The 21,709-nt window shown below is 41.8% G+C and overlaps 1 protein-coding gene across 2 annotated transcripts in view; it reads right to left on the bottom strand.

The window, feature by feature from the left end:
- Nucleotides 1–14,109: 14,109 nt before the first annotated feature.
- The window catches only part of RASGRF2 (Ras protein specific guanine nucleotide releasing factor 2), a 1,825,430-nt gene continuing 1,817,830 nt past the window's right edge, over nt 14,110–21,709 (bottom strand). For both annotated transcript variants that reach the window (XM_086960835.1, XM_086960836.1), the window contains exon 27: nt 14,110–16,280. In XM_086960835.1, the coding sequence (XP_086816961.1) occupies nt 16,188–16,280 (93 nt within the window). In that variant the 3' untranslated portion in view covers nt 14,110–16,187. The remainder of the gene's footprint in view (nt 16,281–21,709) is intronic.

The raw sequence follows: 21,709 nt of genomic DNA, 5'->3' as shown, positions 1-21,709 counted from the left end.
CAAAGGTCGCCCGGAGCCGGGCAGTGGCATCTGGCCTCGTTCCTATCTACAGGTTGACCTGTAGCGGGCTTGGACCAAGTGCCCAGAAGAACGTCAGACAAGGCCTCATTAAACGGCAGCAGAGGCTCGCCCGAGCTTGCCTGCGGTTTAAGGACCTCAGTGAGGAGGTTAGTCCTCACGGCCGCGACGGGGAGCTCTAGGCCCAAAGCCTTGGTCGCCCGCGTCAGCACCACACTATAGGAAGCCCCCTCCTCCGTAGCCAGGCTAGGAGGGGAGACAAAGCCAGTGTCCGGCGAGGTGTCCAAACCACTGTCCTCCCCTAGCTCCCCTGCCCAGTCCTGATAAGACTGGCACTCCTGTGTCAGAGGGTCCTCAGACCCCTCCCAATCCCCCTCGCCACCCATCTCCTGAGACTCAGGAACAAAGGATGGGGTCGGGTCATAGAAGTAGAAATCTCCCATCGGCGTCGGGAACGGCGCCGAGCGGCGCTGTTCCAGCGCCGGACCCGAATCGAGGGAGGGATAGGGGACGGCACTGCCCGGTGGAGGTGCCGGTGGGGACACCCTGGGGGCTGGCGCCGGCAAAGTCGTAAGGTCAACCGGCGACGACCCGGATCCGGACCCGGATCCTGTGGGGGCCTGCGGCGCCGGGACCGAAGGCGCCGTGGAGCCCGACGGAGGAGTGAGCGACCTCATGGCTGTGAGGAAGGCCTCAATCTCCTCCGGCGTTGCGTCCTGCCCAGGGACCAACGGGTATGAAGCAGGCCACGACACCCGCGGCTTCGACGTAGCCGCGTGACCGGTGTCGACTGAACCCCCGGCCGCGTCATGCGAGCGTCGAGGGGAGTCGGAAGAGCGATGACGTCTCTTCGACTTCTTGTGCTTACCTGAGGACTTCGAGCACGAAGACCGAGGACGACTCCCGGAGCTATGGTGGCTCTGACCCAACGACCGGTCCCTCGACCTCCTCGCGGACCAGGACCTCGAGCGGCGCGGGACCGACTGCCGGAGCTCGAGTCGCTTGCGGGACCGCTCCCGTCTAGCTTTAGACGTCAGGATCCGGCAGTCGGAGCAGGCCTTGTCGTGGTGGTCGAGTCCCAGGCAATGAAGACACCGGCGATGGGGGTCGGTTACCGACATCAGACGGTCGCAGTCGGCGCAGGGTTTAAACCTGGGCATCCCTTATTGTGTTTTTATCTAGGAACCTGAATCAATATTTCCTTGTATGGCTATAATCAATAATATCCCTATAATGGCATAAGAATCAGATCCTTATTTAAGTAAATAGCCCTTGCAGTCCAAGGCACGGCAGAAGCTACTTCCTTGGATTCCTAGAAAGCACAACGAGTTCTTTCGACACACCAAACCTCCAGCAACCTGGGAAATCCCTGTTTGCTTTGGTTTGATTTGTAATAAAACTCCTGCGAGCACTGTAAGAACGGCCAGTTCTTAGTGGCATCTTTATTGACGTCTTATGTCCAACCTTACGTCAAACCCGGCACCTTTCAGGTATAAATATACCAACGTTGCCTTAAGCAAAGACACGGTGGTGGTTTTGGAGCAGAGCAGCTATCTACTTGCCGAGAGCCCAGCTGATGCAAGAGCCCACGGACACCTCCCCTCCTCTTTGACGCGCTGAGAAAGACGCTGTCTTTTTCTCCAGCCGAGAAAATCCAGCTCCGGCGTTTCCAGCCTACCCTTGCGGGTGACTGGGATATCGAGTCCTGAAAGAGAGATACCAGACCTCCTGCATTCTATTCCCAAGGTACGGTGCTGACTAAACCCTTAAAGAGAATTCTTGAATCAGATTCTTGGCAAAACCAACTTAACTTAAACTGCTACTTACTTACTCCTTCCCACGTATTAGGCTTAGGTCAGGTACACCGGGGTAGGCGTAGTTAGAAGCACCAGTTGAGTACGTTAGTCAATGTATATATGTATGTATATATTTTATCCATTTTAAGGTATCTTATGGCTAAGAAACCATATCAATGCTTTTACAGTATTATTTCATAATACTCATTTTACTGTACGCACTTTACTTTATATTAAGTATTGCAATTGTGGCAATTCATTTCTCTTGCATGAGAAGGAAGACTGCTCAATAAATTATAACTTTTATTGAAAAGGCACGTCTCTCTCTTCTCTGCACTCTGGTGAAACTAAGAATGCACAATTGACTGAGTGAAATAGCTGTCTATTGTTTTCACATGACTCTAGAGATATACTCTTATTCTGAGGGAGCAAAGTTGTCAAGTTATATGGTTGTTGGAAGCTAATCCCTTCTTGTCTATCCAGGGAGGTTAAACTCCTCCTCTTTTATTCAAGAAAGTTTCTAGTGACCTCTGAGCTAGCTGGCAAACCTTAAGTCTAATATAGTCAGTAGAGACCTAGTCGACCTCAGTCCTACGTTTACACTGCTGAATATATTATTCCAATGCGCAGAGGCTATTGGGAATATAGGAACTATACTACACCCTACCGGCACCGTCGGAGCGTTACACTTCGAAAAGGATAAAAAATGATCGAAAAAGTTTAGTAAAAATTTGACTAAGGGGTACCACTTTTTCCGGATCTGCGTCGCATGTGCATAGGTTATCAAGACGGCGGCGTGAACGAGCAGAGGGAGCCCCGGGACGCAGCGGTTAAGGTAAGGGCCTTTAATTTATTTTTATTTGTGCATATACTTAAATTAGCTATGTTCGGGAGGGCGGGAGGGAGGCGGGTGGCGGGCAACTTCGCTACGCCCACGGAGTGGGCGTAGTGTTGCCTGCTACGCCTACTTTGCAAAGGGCGAGGTAGGCAACACTACGCCCACTTCGTGGGCGTAGCAAAGTCCTTCGCCCAGGGTTAGTTTAAACAGCCTCCACATACTCCAATAACCGTTCTGAAGGATCCCACCTGAATCCGGAAAAACAATCAAACACTCCCTCATCAGCAGCAAACTGGACTACGGCAACGCTCCCTATGCCGGAATCAACAAGAAACTACTTCACAAGCTCCAGACTGTTATATCCCTCCACCACCACATCACCCAACACCTCCGTGATCTCCACTGGCTCCCCATTGAAAAAAAGAATAACCTTTAAGCTCCTCACCCCCGCTTACAAAGTCCTCCACAACATTGGACCAGCATACCTAAACGACCGCCTCTCCTTCCATGCACCCGAGACACCTCCGATCAGCTGACCTCTCTCTGGCCACTATCCCACACACCTGCAAGACCATAACAGGAGGGAAATCCTTCTCCTACCTCGCAGCCAAGGCCTGGAACGACCTCTGCCTCCAGAAAACCCTTAATTGATATATTAACAATGTTTAGTTTTGGTATCTTCTACTGTGGCTAGATGTCACAGTCAAGCTGTATTCCAAACAATGTTTGTGCTTCTTGTGTGAAGAGGACCCATTGTTGTATTATGTAACATGCCATCTCAGTCTCTTAGGCCAGGTCCGCTCTCATCCTGAACACTTACAACCACAGATATGTTTTGGACAGCTGGGCCTCATCAGGGGGTGAGCTTGTGGGAAAAACTAACAGCAGTGAAAGAAATGCTTGATTCATTGTCAGCCACTGATAATTACTCTGTGCTACACAACTATCTGTTATTTTTAGCTTTCTGAGCAAATATGGGCAGGTGCTAGCCATTTGAGAATCTGTCTTGGCCAAGATCAGGTAGGGTCCTGGCTAAGCGGCTTCATCAGCGAGGCCTATCTAATTGCATTGTTAAGATTCGGGTCGCCCAGGGAGCTATTCAGGATACCCCTGAGGGTGATTTGACAGTTTTTGCTGAATTCTACCGTTCCCTGTATACTGAAGAAGTTAGTGCTCATACGGTTGAGTTTGGCCCTCTCATTGAGGAACTTAATACCTTAAAAATCTCGGATCATCAAAATGCGGGTTCTCGCCGCACCCATTGCATGGGAGGAAGTAGATGCAGCTTTAAACTCACTGGCTAGCGGCCAGGCAGCTGGTCCCGACTCTATTCCTTTGGAGTTTTACAGTACATTTCGGTCGGAGATTAGGGATGACCTTTTAACAACTCTTAGAGAAGCCCAGCTAGGCAGGATTCCAGACTCCTTTCGTTTTCCAACAATTATTTTGCTGGAAAAAAGAGATGAGCCGGAGCTGGATCCTGCTTCATTCCGCCCAATCTCGCTTATCAACACGGACAGTAAGCTTTTCTCAAAGATATTAGCAGCTAGACTAGCAATGGTGATATCCCCCTTAGTTTCCATTCGGCAACATGGATTTATCCCCATAAGGGACACGGCAGACCATATCTGCCGCGTCATAGCCCTTCTGGATTGGGCCCAAGCTACGTGATCCCCCTTTGGCACAATCCTGTTGGACGCCGAAAAGGCGTTTGACAGGGTTGCCTGGGGATTTCTGTAGAAAGTTCTCCATTGGAAGGGGTTTTGTTTTAGTTTTATATATGCTTTACAGTCCCTTTATATTGCCCCCCAAGCAATTTTGTCCATTTCAGGTTTGCAATCACGCCCGTTTGATATTAACAGGGGCACGCGACTGGGGTGTCCCTGTTCGCCCTCGCTATTTGCCCTTTATATTGATTTATTTATAAATAAAATAGAGCGCTGTGTTAATATTTTACCTGTCAGGGTCAATTCGGTTGAATTTAAAGTTTTGGCGTACGCGGCCGATCGCAATGTTTTAACCAGTAATGTGTCATCTGCCTTTCCGGCTATTAAGAATTTGGCCGAATGTTTTGGCCGTATCTCAGGGTACAAACTTAACGTTCAAAAAACGCAGGTCATCCAGTCACCTATTATGGGCCCTTCAGATGCGCCAGTCGTCCAAAGTACAACCTATTTGGGCGTCAAAATTATGGCTGCGGTAGAGCAGCTACCTGAAATGAACATCTTACCTGTAATAGATACTTCCAATTCCACTCTGCGCAGGTTGGCTAACTTACACCTGTCATTATTTGGCAGGAGGAACGTACTAAAAATGCAGATTTTGCCAAAATTCCTGTACATTTTTAGGGCTATTCCTTTGGAATTCGCCCAGACCCGTCTTAATAGCGCAGAAAGATGCTGTAATAGGTTTTTGTGGAGCTATCGTCTTCCACGTAGGGCTGCCAAATGGATGTGTCTGCCATTGGACAGGGGTGGGTGGGCAGTTCCTAATCTCTTGCTGTATAACTGGGCTGCACTTCTCCAACATCTTGCCCAGCCACTCTTTGGTTTGCGAGCCCCACTCCCACCATCACTTAGCCCTTCTATATTCGAGATTGGTTTAGGGGAGGAGGCTAAGGGGATTCTCTCCATGGTCTTAGAGCCCAGCTATTACAAAAAGACCAAGTTCAAGGTGGTTAAAGCAATGTACTCAGTCTGGAGGAAGGTGCGACGGAAATGGCTGATCCTTTACATTAACTTTTATACACCTCTGGCAGCCGCTAGGTTATTACCCTCTATTTTTCAGGATTTAGTTACAATTAGGTGGAGATCACACGGTATTTTTACTTTTGGGGATTTAGCGTATGAGGGCAATATGGCTTCTTTCTTATCTTTGAAAGATAAGTTTGGTTTGGACACGCACACATTTTGTAAATACTTACAGCTACGTAGCTACATAGGCAATCTCCTCTAAAATTCACCCACCGCGCTTGTTGAAAATACACTCATGGATTTGATCCTGAGGAAGGCCCGCATTGGGGCCCTTTATCAAAATTTAGTAGCGGCCTCCCTGATGATCTTTCTTCCCAAAACACAAAACTGGATTCTAAACTAGGAAAAGTGGATGCAGATATCTTATCAGCTTTGGAGCTCTCAAATTTAGCTTTAATTTCTGGGAGCCTTCGCTCCCAAAGTTATATGGCCCTGTTTGACTTGTACTATACCCCTGCTAAAATATCTAAATGGGGAGGAGGCGGGGTTCAGGGTTGCCCAAGATCTGGCCTACCGGCAGCCAATGACATACATATGTTTTTTTCATGTATTAATTTAGGTGTATTCCTTCAAGATGTACAATCATTCATTAATAGTTCTCTAAAAATCTTGGTGGTACTGTCCTCCGAGTTGGTAATAATGCGCTCTGAAATACAAACTGACAGACTATCTCACGAAGCTGCCTTTCTTTGTATTGCAATGGCATTATTTTGGTTATGTATTACCTCTGAATGGATTAACCCGCCCCCCCCCCCCCCATTTTCTTGAACTGGAGAGCAAGGATCTTAGCTTTCCATAATTTGGAATCAGCTGTGTTTTTAAGAAGCTGTAGGAGGAGGCACGAGAGGGGCTTGAAAATATGGGCGCCATTTAGGGATTGGCTGAATAATTAGCTTTATGTACTCCTGACCTGTGTCTGCTCTTTTTCCTTTTTTTTGTTATTCTTTTTTTGCCAATACGTTCTTTATTGTACATGATTTATGTATTATTTTTATGTGTTATAATTGTCTTGATCAAATTGCCTGTTCTTTGTGCTTTTTTTCTTCTATGCTGTCAAGCTGAAAATAAAAAAATGATAAAAAAAAAAGAAAAATGAGAATCTGTCTTGGCCATGACTCAAAAGGGCAGTTAGGCTAGCAATCTCCAACCCTTTCTGTAGTGAGAGCGACTTCTGGACACTAAAAAGCATTCTGAGCTACCACCTAATCATATGAGTGTTAGATAAAGATCCAATTTAGACTTGTGTTCTCACTGTCATGAAATAGATAAGGTGACACTGCTCTTGTTTTAAGAGTTAGGGCACAAACTGCCATTAAAAATTATACAATTTTTGAGACCCATGAAGATATCATAGCTATCTACAAACAAACCTATTTCAGAAGTGACCAGCACAATGTACAGCAGTCAAACTATAATGACAAATCATTTAATGTACGGAGAGATTTCTTTAAGAAGCTAGGCAATCTTTAAAAAAAGGAAAAAAGAAAAGAAAGACAGAAATAAAGCAATGAAGAACTTAAGCGAAGGAAGGAGAGGAAGAACAGAAGACAAAGAGAGTAAAGGAAAATACAACAAAGGAAGTAGAGGGAGAAGGAAAAGGAAATGTGAGTAACGAAAAGAAGGAGAGGAAGGAAACAAAAGACAATAAAAGCAAGTAAGGAGAGGAAGAAAGACATGAGGAAGAAGAAAAGAAAGTGAAATAGAGAGAAAGATAAACAGATACAAAAAGAGATAAGCAGTAAGAAAGGGGAGTGAATGAGAGAGAGAGAAGTGGGCAGAGACCATGCGTGGGGGAATGAGAATAGGAGAGAAGGAAAGAGAAACAAGGAGAGGAGAAAGAGGACAAGCGAAACAAACAGAAACGTGAAAATGAGAGAAAAAAGACAAGAAGGCAGAACAACAAAGATAAAGAACAAGAATAAAAAAGAAAAGAGAAAGAAGGGAAGAAAAAGGAAAACAAGCTAAACAAGTAGAAATAAGATAAAGGAGAAAAGTAAAATCGTAATCGTAATCATACGCTCTTGTATAGCGCCTTATCACCGTAAGGTCTCAAGGCGCTTGCTTTGGGAACCCGTCCTGGTCTTTCCCTGCGAGATTGCCCCTACTGGGCATCCCCAAGGTGAAGACCAGGCATCCCATCGCGGTAGGGGCGTAGTGGAGATTAAGCAAGCTATTGCCCAGAGTTGCAGAGTGTGAACCCACAATTCGAGTACGCACCGAGGTGAGAATTATCAAGTCCATGGACATTATGAGCTCAGGACCCTGCTGTATTGGGAATTGAACCATGGTCCCAGGTCTGACCTCTGCATCAGGGTCTGCCTCCTCTAACCGTTGAGCCACACTTCTCCAGAGAGTAAAAGAAAGAAACAGGAAGAAGTAAAAGAGGAGGAAGAAAGCGGTAGAAAAAGATAGATTGACACAAGGAAAGATCAACTCAGAAAGAAAAAAGAATGTGAATGAAGGAGAAAAGGAGAAAATAGTGTGAAAGTCGAGCAGGTAAGAGGTAGAAAAAAGTAGAGCAAGAAAATGAAAGAAAAAAAAAACAGGAAAGAGGCTTTTAGGTAGCAGCCTACAGATGATGCTTGGGGATTGAATTCCAGAACTTGGATCGCAAATTTGACAGGCTTCATTTCTTTACACATGTTTGTCTCGGTTCACTTTGCCCAGTGTTGGCAAAAGTGGAGCACAATGATCTTTCTAGGACAGCCTTTCAACTATATGCTTCAATGTCGCCAGCTGCGGCCCGTGCAGGTAAGAGCGGTGGGGCGGTGGGGCGGTGGGGCCGGGTGGGAAATTTCGACAGACAATGACTAGGGAAAATTAAATATTTATTTAATTTTCCCTCGCCATCGTCCGTAGAAATCCCCTCTCACCCGGCCGCACTGCTCTTACCACTGCGGGCCTTGGCTGAATGTAGCGAGGAGTGGCCTGCGTAAGGCTTAGATGCAAAATGCAGGCCTTTTAATTTAACCCTATGTTGCATTGGGAGCCAGTGAAGGTGTCTTACTCGTCTTCTGACATTTGATCTCTTCTCCCTAGTCTCACACAAAGATATGCTCCTGCATTAATGAGCTGTTTTTGGGCAATTCAAGATTGATGTTCTTCAGTCCAAATATGAATTGATGACAGTTCCATTTACTGTTCTCGTACAACAGTGAAGAATCTGTTTTAGTCTCAAATCTGAAATCATTAATTATCCACTCCACCGGCATTTGATGTTTAGGTGGTCATCACCTACAGAAGTAAGAAGTCAAAGTGTGCTATGAAAATGTCAAGCATCCATTCGATTAGGTTATAATAATTTGAAGATGTGTTGAGAGGGCTGGGTGAACTAGTAACATAAAGATACCCTTACTTCCAATAATGGAACTTAAAAAATCAATCATATTAAATTTTTAAACCATTTCATTGATTTAATAAAAATATTCATTTGTTACATTTCAATTAAATATACCTGATATGCTAAATGTGTATTGTTTTTAATGCAATCAAAACAAATGAAAGATAACAGAATTAGACATTACATTACAGAAATAACAAGCATACAGAAATGTCCTGCTTTAATTTCAGCAGTTCTAACAGCATTTGGAAATTAAGATTTGTAAAATTTTCACAAACGTAAATGATATTAAATATTAAAAAAATTATTGCATGCCCCATTGAGATGATATAGAAAACACAGCTGGTCCCAGCTTTCAAAAGAAATGTTCCTGTCAGTGTAAAATCTATTGAAATCTGGGCGACACAATTTAGAAGAAAACGAAGTCATACATGAAAATGTGTGTTATTTAATCTTGCATACTCTTCTGTTTGGTTAGGGAAAGTAAATGTGCTCTGCGAGATCATATGTACTTGCCACCACATATAGTGGAGGTGCAACTTTCTTATTTGGAAACATAATCTGCTCTATTTTACCACTGCAATTTGAAACAGAAGCAAAGAAGAAGCTGGAAGTTTGAGGACGAGCTACAATGTGCTGTGACGACCTGAAGGCAACAAGGATATGTGCACAGGCAATAATACTGACAAAATGTACACCTTGTAAGAAACAAGAACCCAACAACATAGCCACGTCGTCCTCTTTTCATTGGCTTACATGTAACATCAAATAATCTTTCCTCACAGTATTTGCACACGAGAGGAACGCAGTTGTGAGAAAAGGCCACATTCTTTTCTGCCTGGTTTACCTCTGTTTTTCTACCACTTTAGCACTGAAACAGAAACCTCTGAGGTAGAACGAGGCACACAGATTTTGGGAGTGAGGGGCACCAAGGCTTACATATTGAAACCCCTGCCCCGGTCGTTGAGTCATGAATCAGCCCAGCATGAAAGCAGCCTGGACCTCGAGCTGAAGAATGTCTGCTGCTATCACATTTGTGGTGGTGCTGAGCTTGCAATCTGACATCGCATTAAAGTAATAGTGCTTGATTTACAGTTGGATGGTAATGGAAAAACATTCAGTTTCTGAGCTCTCTCATTAGCCCCCTATTTCCCCCCTTCCACGGTGTTCTAAATATGTCATGGGACCAAATAATTTACCAGTGTTTGCAATGCAACTGTTATTTTTAACACTGACCAATTCAGAGTTCACCCGCACTTTAGGATTTTGTTTTTACATGTACAGCAACTATATCCATTTCGTTTTTTGCTTTCGTAGCTGGCCTACTTCTTTTCAACCATGTTAAATCCAATTCTGGGAGTAGATAATTGGCTACTGGCTCAAATTCAACAAATGCTTCATAAGCAGTCTTGCTCTTCTCTGTAGATCATGAAAAGGGTCCTTTTCCTTGTCCTGCCACCAATGTACTCAACTTGGGGGTCAAATCTGATGCCCTTTTCCACCTTAAGCCTCAAATTTCTTCAGTGGTAAAAAGTTGTGAACATCACCTTCACCAAATTAGGAAAGTTCTTCCTTTTCTTATTCCTAGTGAAAAGCGACTGATTAGCTCAACCAATATAGGACCTTGCCTTGGTTATGGTAATTCTTTTTATTTGGGATTCCTACCATAACTTCTATAGAAACTTCAGGTATTACAAAATCAAGTTGCCCAAATGTTCACCAACTCTTCCCAGTTTACTCATACCACACGTGTCAGCTGCTGTATGCTGGGTTCCCTTTAAATTTTGCATTATTTTCAAAGCCATATGTATCGTTCATTGATATCGCCATAGTAGAGCCCCAGTTATTATTGGGAGGCTACTCTACCTTACCCTCTACGCCTCATAGACCCTAACGCATTCTCAGGTGTCCGCAAATACTTATTATTATTATTACATTCAATTTATAAGGCGCACAGCTACCCGGAGGTTTCACGGCGCACAGGACAGATTGCAGACAAATCGGGCAAGCTTTTTACTGGTTGAAAAGCTAGCTCTTGAGGCCTTTGCGGAAGCTTTTGTGGCAAATTTTGTGACAAGTGGGGAAGGTAGTGAGTTCCACAAAATTGGGGCCAGGTACTAGAAGGAACGTCCACCCATACGTGAAAGTTTGAATCTAGGAACTATGAAATTAGCTTGGGATGCAGAGCGAAGTAGACGGAACGGAAGATATGTCTGAGCTAGGGAGCGTAGATAATGGGGTGCTGAACCTAGCTTAATCTTACGCATATTAAATTTCATCCGTTGCTCAATCCTGAGCAAATGGAGATCACGCAAAGTGCCTGTGATGGAGGATGTTTTTGGTACCTGACGAAGTAGCCTGGCTGCAGAATTCTGCACCACCCGCAGCTAGCGTACTAACTCCCTATTTGTTCCTAGATAAAGGACGTTGCTGTAATCAACCCTCAACATGAGGCAAGTCTTAGAAAATTAAATCATTTTAACAGATTAATACAGTGTATAGAAATGAAAAAACAAAATTAAAAATTGAACATTTTAAAACGTTCTGTAAATGTGATATTACAGGCTAAAAATTAAGTTTCTTTCTTCAGATTGATTCATAGGACTAGTGCAAGTGCATCAAACAGAATATAGAATGGACGATTGGTGGTCTCAATTGAATTTAGAAAAGCTCCAACTTTCTCAGTAAAATGATAATTCAGATTTTTTTATATTTGTTTGTTAATTGGATAAAACTTTGAATCATTTTTACATTTGTTTGATGAAGGCTTGTTTCCGTAACTTTGTGTGATGTTTTATAGTTCAAATCACCAAAATTACTTAAGATGGGGTCCCTGGATTTCAATAATGATTTAGCGGTCCACAGACGTCAAAAGGTTAAGAACCACTTCTCTATGCAGAAAAACTTTTAAAGCAGGTTCCAAAATAATTCCACAATAAAGTATTGCACTGGAGAACGGTGCATTCCATTATATGCACAAGTATCTCTCTTCTAGCTATATATTCTCTTCTGGCTCTCCACTACTCTCACAAGTCTTAACATTTTTCATACTCTTCGAAGTACATTCTCTGTCAATTGCTGCATTTCACCGCTAGCTCCCAGAAATCATGTTGGTGTTTGAGCAATCTACAACAGACCCATAACATAAAGTCGATGCTAATATTTTACTGGTGCATTCTCCTCTGGATTGAACACGTTCTATAGAAAATGAATAATTTTCTGTTAACACCCAACTTTAAATCAGGCTCGAATTTGGAAAAACAAACAAGGATTACATAGGAGCAGTGATTCTGTAGAACGAAATCTTAATTGAAATGTATATTTTCCTTGAGAGAAGAGAAAACCCAAGATGCGTGAACTAATTTACTTATTATTTATTTATTAATTAAGTTTATTAAGCGCGACAGCTACCCAAAAAGGGTTTCCCGGCGCTAGACAGGCAAGTGCTTGGGGCCACCATTTCAGCAGTTACTGGAGTTTATTGATTGAACAGCCAGGTCTTAATGGTGCTGTGAAAGCTGATGTAGTTGGTTTCAGTACGGATACTCAGGGGCAAAGAGTTCCAGAGAGTAGGGCCTAAGTAAGCAAAAGACCTGCCTCCCATTCTAGCGAGTCTAATTCTGGGCACGATAAAGTAGGCCAAAGACGAGGATCGAAGGTGGCGTGAGGGAGTGTAGGTATAGACAAGGGATTGCAAGTAAAGGGGAGCTGAGCCAGATTTGATCTTGAACATGTAGCTCAGGGTTTTGAATTTGATATGACTCTCAACCCTGAGCCAATGTAAATCACGGAGGGGTCCTGAAATGTGGCTCGATCTGGGGATTTTACACAGCAGTCTTGTGGCGGCGTTTTGAACTAGCTGTAGACGTCTTGTCACCGCCTTGTTAGCTCCAAGGTAAAGAACATTTCCGTAGTCCAGCCGAGAAGTAATCAGGGCATGGACTACGGATTTTTGGGTGTCACAAGGCAACATCCAGATAATTTTCTTAAGCCATCTCAGTATAGTAAAGCAGATGGCCGAAACCTTGTTGACCTGGTGTTGCATTGTCAGAGCATTGTCAATGGTAAAACCTAGGTTGCGGACATGGTCAGAGGGGAGATGAAGGGGACCCATCTCAGAAGGCCAGTGCTTGGAGCACCAAAGGTCGTGTTTTTGACCCAGAATTAAAACTTCAGTTTTAACTCCGTTCAATTTCAGTAGATTGTGATTCATCCAGTCGGCAATTTTACTCAGGCCTGACTGCAGGAGAGATGTGGGGCCCTGGTCAGGGTTCGAGAGGGAGAATGCGATCTGGGAGTCATCGGCATCGGTGAAAAGAGTCAAACCCTCTTGCTCCGCTATATAGGCCAAAGGTTTGACGAATAAGTTAAAAAGAAGGGGCCTGAGTACAGAGCCCTGGGGTACTCCATAGGGAGATGCATGAGTTTTGGAGGTTGCTGTGTTGGAAAAGATTTGAAAAGTGCGGTGGGTGAGGAAAGAAACCAGCCAGCTCAGAGCAGAGCCGCCTATACCCATAGAGGTGAATGACTCTATGAGTATGGTGTGAGAGATGGTATCAAATGTGGCACTGAGGTCAAGTAAAATCAGTGCCACTGTGTCTCCTCTGTCTAAGAGCTGGCATAGGTTCTCTGTCAATCCTAACAGAGTTGTTTCGGTGGAGAAACCGGAACGGAAACCAGATTGTGAAGGGTATTAGATTGGCCTCAATGAACTGGGCAAGATGGAAGTGAATGTGCCTCTCAAGAATCTTGGAAAAGGCTGGCAAAAGAGAGATGGGACGGAAGTTGGAAGGGACATTAGGGTCAGCCGAGGTTTTTTTTAAAAAGAGGTGCCACCATGGCATGCTTCCAACTGGCCGGCACAATAGAGTCTCGCAGGGAGAGATTAAGAGTTCTACAGATCATGGAGAGTTGGGAGATGCCAAGTTGTTTAAGTATTGGAATAGGAAGTGGATCATTAGGTGAGCCCGATTTTAAACTATCCAAAATCTTAGTTAGGGTCTCCTGGTTCAGATGTGGCCATACATTAAGGGATTCCTGGGTGTGAGACAGTTGAGGAGATGAGAAGCAGTTCGTGCTATTCGACGTGGGAGACTGTAAAAGCTGGGGTCTGTTACAGTGATGTTTAGCTATGTCCTGATAGATGGTTTCTATTTTTTGTGTGAAGAATTGAGCTAGTTCTTCACATTGGTTGCTGCTCAGGGGGGGTGGGGGGGGTCGTTTTGCTGTAGTTTTGGAGCCCGCAAGCTCTTTAACCAGTGCAAAGAGCGTTTTTGATTCGTTAGTGGCCTCAGAAATGGTTGTGGCGACATGGCTAGCCCTAGCAGTGGCACATGCCTTATGGTATAGTTTTAATTCTTTTTTGTAGGTGTCTCTAGCCTCAAGGCTGGAGACACCAGCCTTGAGCAAATTTACAACTTAGAATGTGGCCAATGGTGTACACATTTTCTTCAGTATTGACCAGTACTAGAGTGTTGCATGATGTATTGGTGTGGAATTGTTTCAGCTGTGTTGGCACATTAGGACGACACTTCATCAAGAAACAGAGGAATTACCATGCATTATCATGCATTTACAGATATGGATTTTATATCACATCAGGAAGTACCAGAGGCTTCTTAAATACCAACCAGTGGATAGGTCAGTGAGCACATCTGGTAAAATGTGTTAATACGGCCTCTTTCAGGCATGAGATGCTGTACCTGCTTTTAACCAATGCAACCTAACACAAGACAAACATTCACCCCATTTCTACATCTGAAATGGTAGGACCTTAAGTCCCTTAATATGTTCACGAACACAAAAAGATGGAGGCTCATGCTTCCTCAAGTCATGCTCGCAAGTGACACATGAGAATATGCATGCTGCAAAGTAAGACATCAAAGCAAAAATACACTACACAGTAGCTGCTTCCATCTCTCCATAGTGCATGTTTAGAACCATGGTCTGCTGTCTACGGTTTAATACTGTCTTCCCAAACCAAGCATAGAGCATCTACTAGAGCCTTTCTCTTGTGAGATGCTTCATATGTGTGTAAATAATGAACATGGGCCTCACTTGTGAAAATATCCATATGTAACATACATCAGTTCAACGCTTTACAAAAGCCAGTGGACCAAAGTTGCATTCGTGCAATGACTTATTAAAGAACACATCACAAATCTGCACCTGCAAGCTGTCTTGTCACTCCAATGCAATAGGTTCATGAATGTTTAGAAATGGCTTGTGACCTGGTGTCAAATACCATCGGAAATTTCTGTTTTACCACAAATGTGTGCTATAACAATTTGATAACAACTGAATTTTTACCGGACAGGATCATATTCTGATCAGTATTGCCCCATTTTTCCTTTTATGATATTTTAAATAAAGGCCTGATTTGGAGTTTAGTAGTAAGCGCATATCCTCCAATTTATAGAGGAAATCTGTGTGTATTACAGAAAAGAATTACAATCTCAATAGGTTCGCACTGGAATTGTCAAATAAAAGTAATGCTTAAGAGGTATTTTTCAAAAAAAATCTTTGTTATTTTTCTCCCCTCTTTTATTTTCTGATAAGGTTTCCTGCTCTCTCTTAAAAAATGGCAGCAGGATGTTTCATTTCTTTGCATGTATGTACGTATGTTATTTCAATAGTGCCAACCTGACAACAGCCAGCAGAGTGCTGTACATGGTCAAGGCAAGCAAACAGTAGGCGAGTTATAGGAGAACCATTAGTTCAGAATATTCAATGGAGCCCGGGCACCACTGGTTCATGCTAGCACCAGTTTACAGAGGGCTTCTTTTTGGGCATGCTTTTGCACAAGTTTCACATTTTTGAAAAACAACCCTGACATCTCCAAAAAATCGTTTTCACCGTGTGACATCGGGGTGTGAAGGACATAAGAGACAATTCGAAGTCTAATACTCAGTAGTGAGTGAGAATTTCGAATAGTGCCAAGAGGCTGCAATGAGAGTCCTCTTTGAGCATGAGGTTCCGACTGTACCTATCCACAACTCCATGTCACATGCACCCATGACCATGATTGGGACGGAGGTATGTAGGCATTACATATGTACACATCCCTGGAAAACGCTGGCACCTCTATTTGCATATACACGCAGGCAATCCTCTGCAGATCCTCAGCTACCTCAATAATGGGCAATCAATTTACATTAGCAAGTTCTTTCTCACACTATTTCTATTGCTGGGATTTCTCTAGGTCAGTGTTCAAGACTCTTCTTTTCTGTTCTACAGTAACCATCCTCGCTTTTTCACTCCTTTTGTCCATTGTGCTTTGCCCGAAACAACTTCAGTTTTTTCCGTTGTTGGAAAAATGATTTCTCTCAGGATGTCTTCACCTTTGTGAAAGAGAGTTGTTCCTCGTTGTCCTGGAAAGTGAGGCATGCACAAATTTGTGTGTTGACTTGAGCTGGTTTTACCAGTGACGACCAATGTAGCTGTCAAGCGGGGAGTCTCGGCTCAATCTTTAAGGATAATTCGTAGAGGGTGTCTTCATCCAGTATGAGAGACCTGTCCAGAAGAAACTGTGTGACCTGCGAGAAAACAAAATAATGGTTTACATTAAATAGAGTGGCACATAAAAAATGCATTAATACCCATTAACTGCTCCTCTCCCAGTCCTTACTCTATAAGTAGAGAAAGGCGACAAGTTGCTAATACTAGATGAGGCTTCTAATCTCGAATTTGGTACTTGACCAAAGATTATGTAGTTCTGGGCAAATCACATCAGCAGTGTTTGACAATGTGCCGTCTAATACTGTCCCAATTACATGTTCCTGTTCCTCCTTCACATCATGTCCAGGAAACTGCTTCGCTGCGATTTCAACCATACTGTTCTAGGTGCAGCATCTCCTGTTTGAGTAGTCTCTGTAAAGGACTCTGCATTTCCTTGAGGTCAGTCCTGCGCTACATGACATTGCTAAATAAAGGAAATAATAAAAAAATGCCATCAAGGACCAATTCCTCATTGAGACTTGCAGTTCAGATGCTTCAAACTAGCACATTTAATTTTGTCCCTACCAAGGGGCCTAACTAAGCCATTCCCTCAATCGGACATTATAATGTCTCATAGCCGTACCAGCAGGAACATGGCTTGCTTGGCCATATTTACTGTCCAGCTCTCTGAAAACACATTTCTTTACATGCTCACTCTCCACATTGTAATTAGTGGCTGGAGGGGACATTTAACACCTACTTAATGGGTGATAAATGTTTGTCAAATAGGGCTACATTTTGGTCAATTTGGCATACTGATAGGTAGCATTTACTCATTCAATGCTCCAATATTTAATAACCCTTCTTACGCTGGGAAAGTTTCCACTAAACATTTGCCAGGTAGAGGAATTTATTGTTGTGCGGAAATCTTCAATGCAAACAACACCAATGGAAAATGCTTTATTGAGTTGAATCCCTTTTTTCAAATACTTTCAAGATCACAATTATGTTACCTTTGGGCTACATCTGAATGGAAACCCTATTTATTTTATTGAGATATCATATCATGATAAAATGTACGCTTATGTGTGATGTCACAGACAGGTTTTTGAGCCCCATGTTAATGAGGTTTAGAATTGAAAAGAAGGTGACTTATATGGTAAGTTGAGAGAAGCTTCTCTTAATCAATTGTCATCTTTCTCATGTGCCTCGCAATATCTTTGACAGCATTTATTGAGTGTTTGGTGGCTCTTTTGTGCATGGAAACACCTATATTAAATTTCAGCCAGGGAAAAAGCAAGCATGTCTTAAAGGCTATGAATATCGTAGGAAAATGGATCACATACAGGGTGTTTTGTGGCCTTCCATTTATCCATTGTTTTTGGGTTTGCCATGGCAGTGCAACTTTCTATAAGATGTATTGTTTATAAGTTCTTTAAACCATACACAGAGTGGGCTTTGACTGAACCTGGAGTTTTACTCTCTCACCTTCTGTTATAAGCTGCTTGATGCATCATTCTGCCTCGTATGGAGTGTTTTCTTTGCCATGCATAATAGTCAATTTTATATCTTAAAAGAAATCTGAATCATCACAAATTAAATTCTGTATCTTATAGATACATTGTATACAGAAAGCAATACTTTTTTTGTTAATGTACTTATTTACTGCTGCAGGCTCTTACGGCCTGACAATAGCAAATACATTTTATTTTACTAAAGTTATATGTATAATAAACTTACATATAGGTTTTAAGCCAGTCCTCTTCAAACATTTGCCTGATATTGTGTCATTCACAATTTTCTTTCATCCACTACAGCATATATCATGAACAGTGAATCAGCCGACTTCACTCATTGGCTAACTTCACTGTGAGTAATGGCATTCTGCACTTTCAGAAAGAGTACATCCACACACAAATAAGTTCCCTTCAGTGCCAGTGTCAATATATGCTTTTTAAGATCAAACCTATTTTAGATTTTTTAGATTTATTTTAATATGTGGGCAGGCCCATCAGCTCCCACAACAATGTTGTATAAAAACCAGGCAAAAGAAGTATTGGCCAAGCCAACAGACTGGCAGACAAGGCGAGATTGTTTGGTTTTACCAATGCTTGTTTATTTGTTTAGTGAGATGTTGTATAATTGTAAGTCATAAATATTGGCTTTCCATAGGCTTGTTCTTTTTCTATTTTCCATTATACTTCAAAGATCCTTAAAATAGTAATTGTTGTCGAAATTGGTTTGCTTTTGTTTGGGAATTGCAGTCATAGTAAAATTGTTTATTTGGGGCAATATAATGAAAAGCAGTGGACAAGCTGTGCTTTAACATGAAGCTTCACATGGTTCAGAGATGCCTACATGCATTTTCAAATTGTGCTCTAATAGAAGAATACTTATTGGGTAAATGAAAGATGAAAAGCAAAAGGGAAACAGTTTGAAAGCATCTCAAGGAACAGGTGCATACCAACTTTCACCTTGCTGCCTGCTACTACTCCCTTCTGCGGTACATCACTCACAAGATGTGATTGATTATATCTTGTTCATAAACTTATCCTAGATAATGAGCTATCTGATCCAAATGTTTCATACACTACCATATATACTGTATTTGTTTATTTCCAATGTAAATATGAAGTATTAATCATTTTAACATGGGTGGTGTGCACCTATTACTTTCTGTTGATGACTAAGAACTAGTACCTCAGACAAGCTTCCTTACAACATCAACATGTAAGTACACCATTTTCCCATAACAGCTGCCTGTAAAGGTCACAGAGTTCTAATAAAGAACTAGAACGTTCACCTTCCTCACAAAATGTGCCTGCGCTGGGAGACATGCTGCTGGAGAAGATAGTCTTTGAATCATACACTTTCCTTTGGCGAATGGTGAATATACTCATGCAAATGTTTCTTTCCTCTGCTGCTACAAGTTGTTGAAATTATAGAGCTCTAAAATACGAGTTTCCATTTGTTTGTATTAGATATTTAAATTGTCTGACAATTGTGGAGAATGTGACAGTTTTCATGTTTTAAAATAGCAGTCTCATTGTTGTATCTGATTTACAATGTTACCTATTTAAAATATATTCTAATTAACTTTGTAGGCAGTTGTTTGTAATATAGGACGAACAATATATTTTATAGACGATAAATATATATATATATGTGTGTGTGTAAGTGTATTGTATAATTTCCTTATATTGAATTAACTATAAAACTATTTTGAAACCAGAGCACATTTAGATCCAACTACTGACGAAGAAGTGGAGAACAGAAAAATAAATGTACAAATAACAGCTCCTTGAGAGGTTCCCACTACCCACTGGAGCACAATCTTTTTTTAAATTGTAAATATGAAATCCATCTGTAAATAGCTTTCTGCACCTCTATAAAAGTCTAATCACTTATATTTAAATGGAATATTGAAAATAAACGTTGATGTAAATGTTATTTTAAACACACAGAGGTATTAAGCAAAATAAATGATGGATAGGCTGAGTAAACAGACGTGGAAAGGTGATGCTATGCTGGAATTGGCCAGGAAAATCACTCACTTTAACTATTTTTAAGCCCATTAAAATATATTTTGCTTAAACTGACTAAAACCTCACACCTTCTGTCACATTTGTAACCAGCTGGTTTCATATCAGCATTAACACCTCATTGTTTATTTATGTTAGACTGCTCCACAGGAAAGGTTTACAATTCAACAGCTCCTATTCCAACAAAATGAAGTCATGTTAAGAAATATCTCACTTTTGTCTTGAATACTAAATATTGGTACTCTAGTTCTTCATTAGAACACTGTGACAAAGCTACTATAGATCACTGGTGAGTCAACTGGCACACAGCTTTTGGTGCTTGAAGTATATATTTCACTCAGCATGCCAGACTTTGTTTCTGACATGAACACAGAAGGTATTCAGAATTTCGTAGAAAATGTATTCTCGTAGATTTGTAGAGCCCTAACTATGGTTTCTAAAACTAATGAAACTCCCTTATTTTGTTTACCTACTGGAGTCTCTTCAGTAGGAAATGCTTTGAATTCTATAGCTCTGATTCCAGAAGAGTGTCATTCAGGAGTTCTTCATTTTTACCTTGATTATAGAATGTTGATGCTCTAGTTGTTCATAAGAACTCTGTGGCAAAACTACTGTACAACACTGGGCAATCAAATGACAGAATGCTACTGCAAGTACATGTTTGACCCGGCATGTCAGACTGTTCTCTCAGATGACTGAGTAAGATAACTGTGAATTTATAGAAAGTATGTCCTCATTTTAGCTACTGGAGACGTTCAAATACTTTTATATTGAAAATCATGAGAGAAAACCCTTTTCTGTCAAGCAGGGTTCCGTACATTAAAGTAGCGGATCAGCATTTTTCACAGAGCAAAATCATCACACTAAAACTAGTATGACATATCAAGAAATTATTCATATTGTGGCTAAAATGTGTTACCATCCTTTTTATATGTGTTCCTTTTTGGGATCCTCAGAACCTAGCATTCACTACAAAGAAAATAAATCGCAGAATCTTATCCTCGTCCAAAAAATCAAACAGCTCTATTTATTGAAGCATTCACCCAAATAACCCCCGGAAAAACACAACATATAATACCGACTTTTGTGAGTTTCACCCAAAATGTTAAGAGTCTGATTTACAATAGAAATACTATCCAAGGGAGGTGGTGCACTCATGTTGTGATTGACCCGATGGAGTAGTGCCCTTGGCTTTGACTCTGAACCCTGTGAATCCACCATGGGCAAGAACCACCTGGGAGCACTTTCAACTAAACCATTCTAAAGAAAATGCTGAAATATCCTGCTGGTAAACTTGTAATTGACTTAATCTCAACACAACATTGCACACATCATAGCAATATTCTGCAGTACTCTATGCTGACATCATCAGCACTGCATTGCAGGCGCGCGAGTTATAGTTAGCACAACTAACTATAACTGGCAAATATCTCTGGTTTTATATGAGTCAAATGTTCAACTAATTATAATGTCCCTGAAACCTATGTTTTTTTGTCAGTGAATTTCTAAGGTTTTTTAAATGCTAATTCCCAACTATAACGTCTGTAAAACCTATGGTTTTTTCAGTGAATTTCAAAGGTTTTTTAAATGTTAATTTCATATTTTATTATTTATAAAACCTATATTTTTTCGAATTGTATTTCAGTATTTTGCAACTCTATTATCCTTTTTTTGAACATTAGAAATGATGTAATTTTGTATAACTACCCCACAAAATATGTATATCTTTTTTTTTTTGGGAGAAAACCACAGTTCCGTACCGAAAGTCTGCCAAACTCGATCAGCACGCGAATCCTATCCACCACATTTAAATGATGCGCATTTCATATCCAACAGGTTTGTGACACTGTGTCCCATGTAACAACATGTACGTATGAGGTCGCACCAGCTGCTACTGTGGTATGTGCCCGGGACACATTACCAAGCACCGGGTTACGTTATATACGTATGGGGTGGCACCCGCTCCGCGTTATGAATGCTACAAA

Source organism: Lissotriton vulgaris, chromosome 3_1, assembly GCF_964263255.1.
Source record: "Lissotriton vulgaris chromosome 3_1, aLisVul1.2, whole genome shotgun sequence".
NCBI lineage: Eukaryota > Metazoa > Chordata > Amphibia > Caudata > Salamandridae > Lissotriton > Lissotriton vulgaris.
This window is presented reverse-complemented; position numbering and strand designations above follow the sequence as displayed.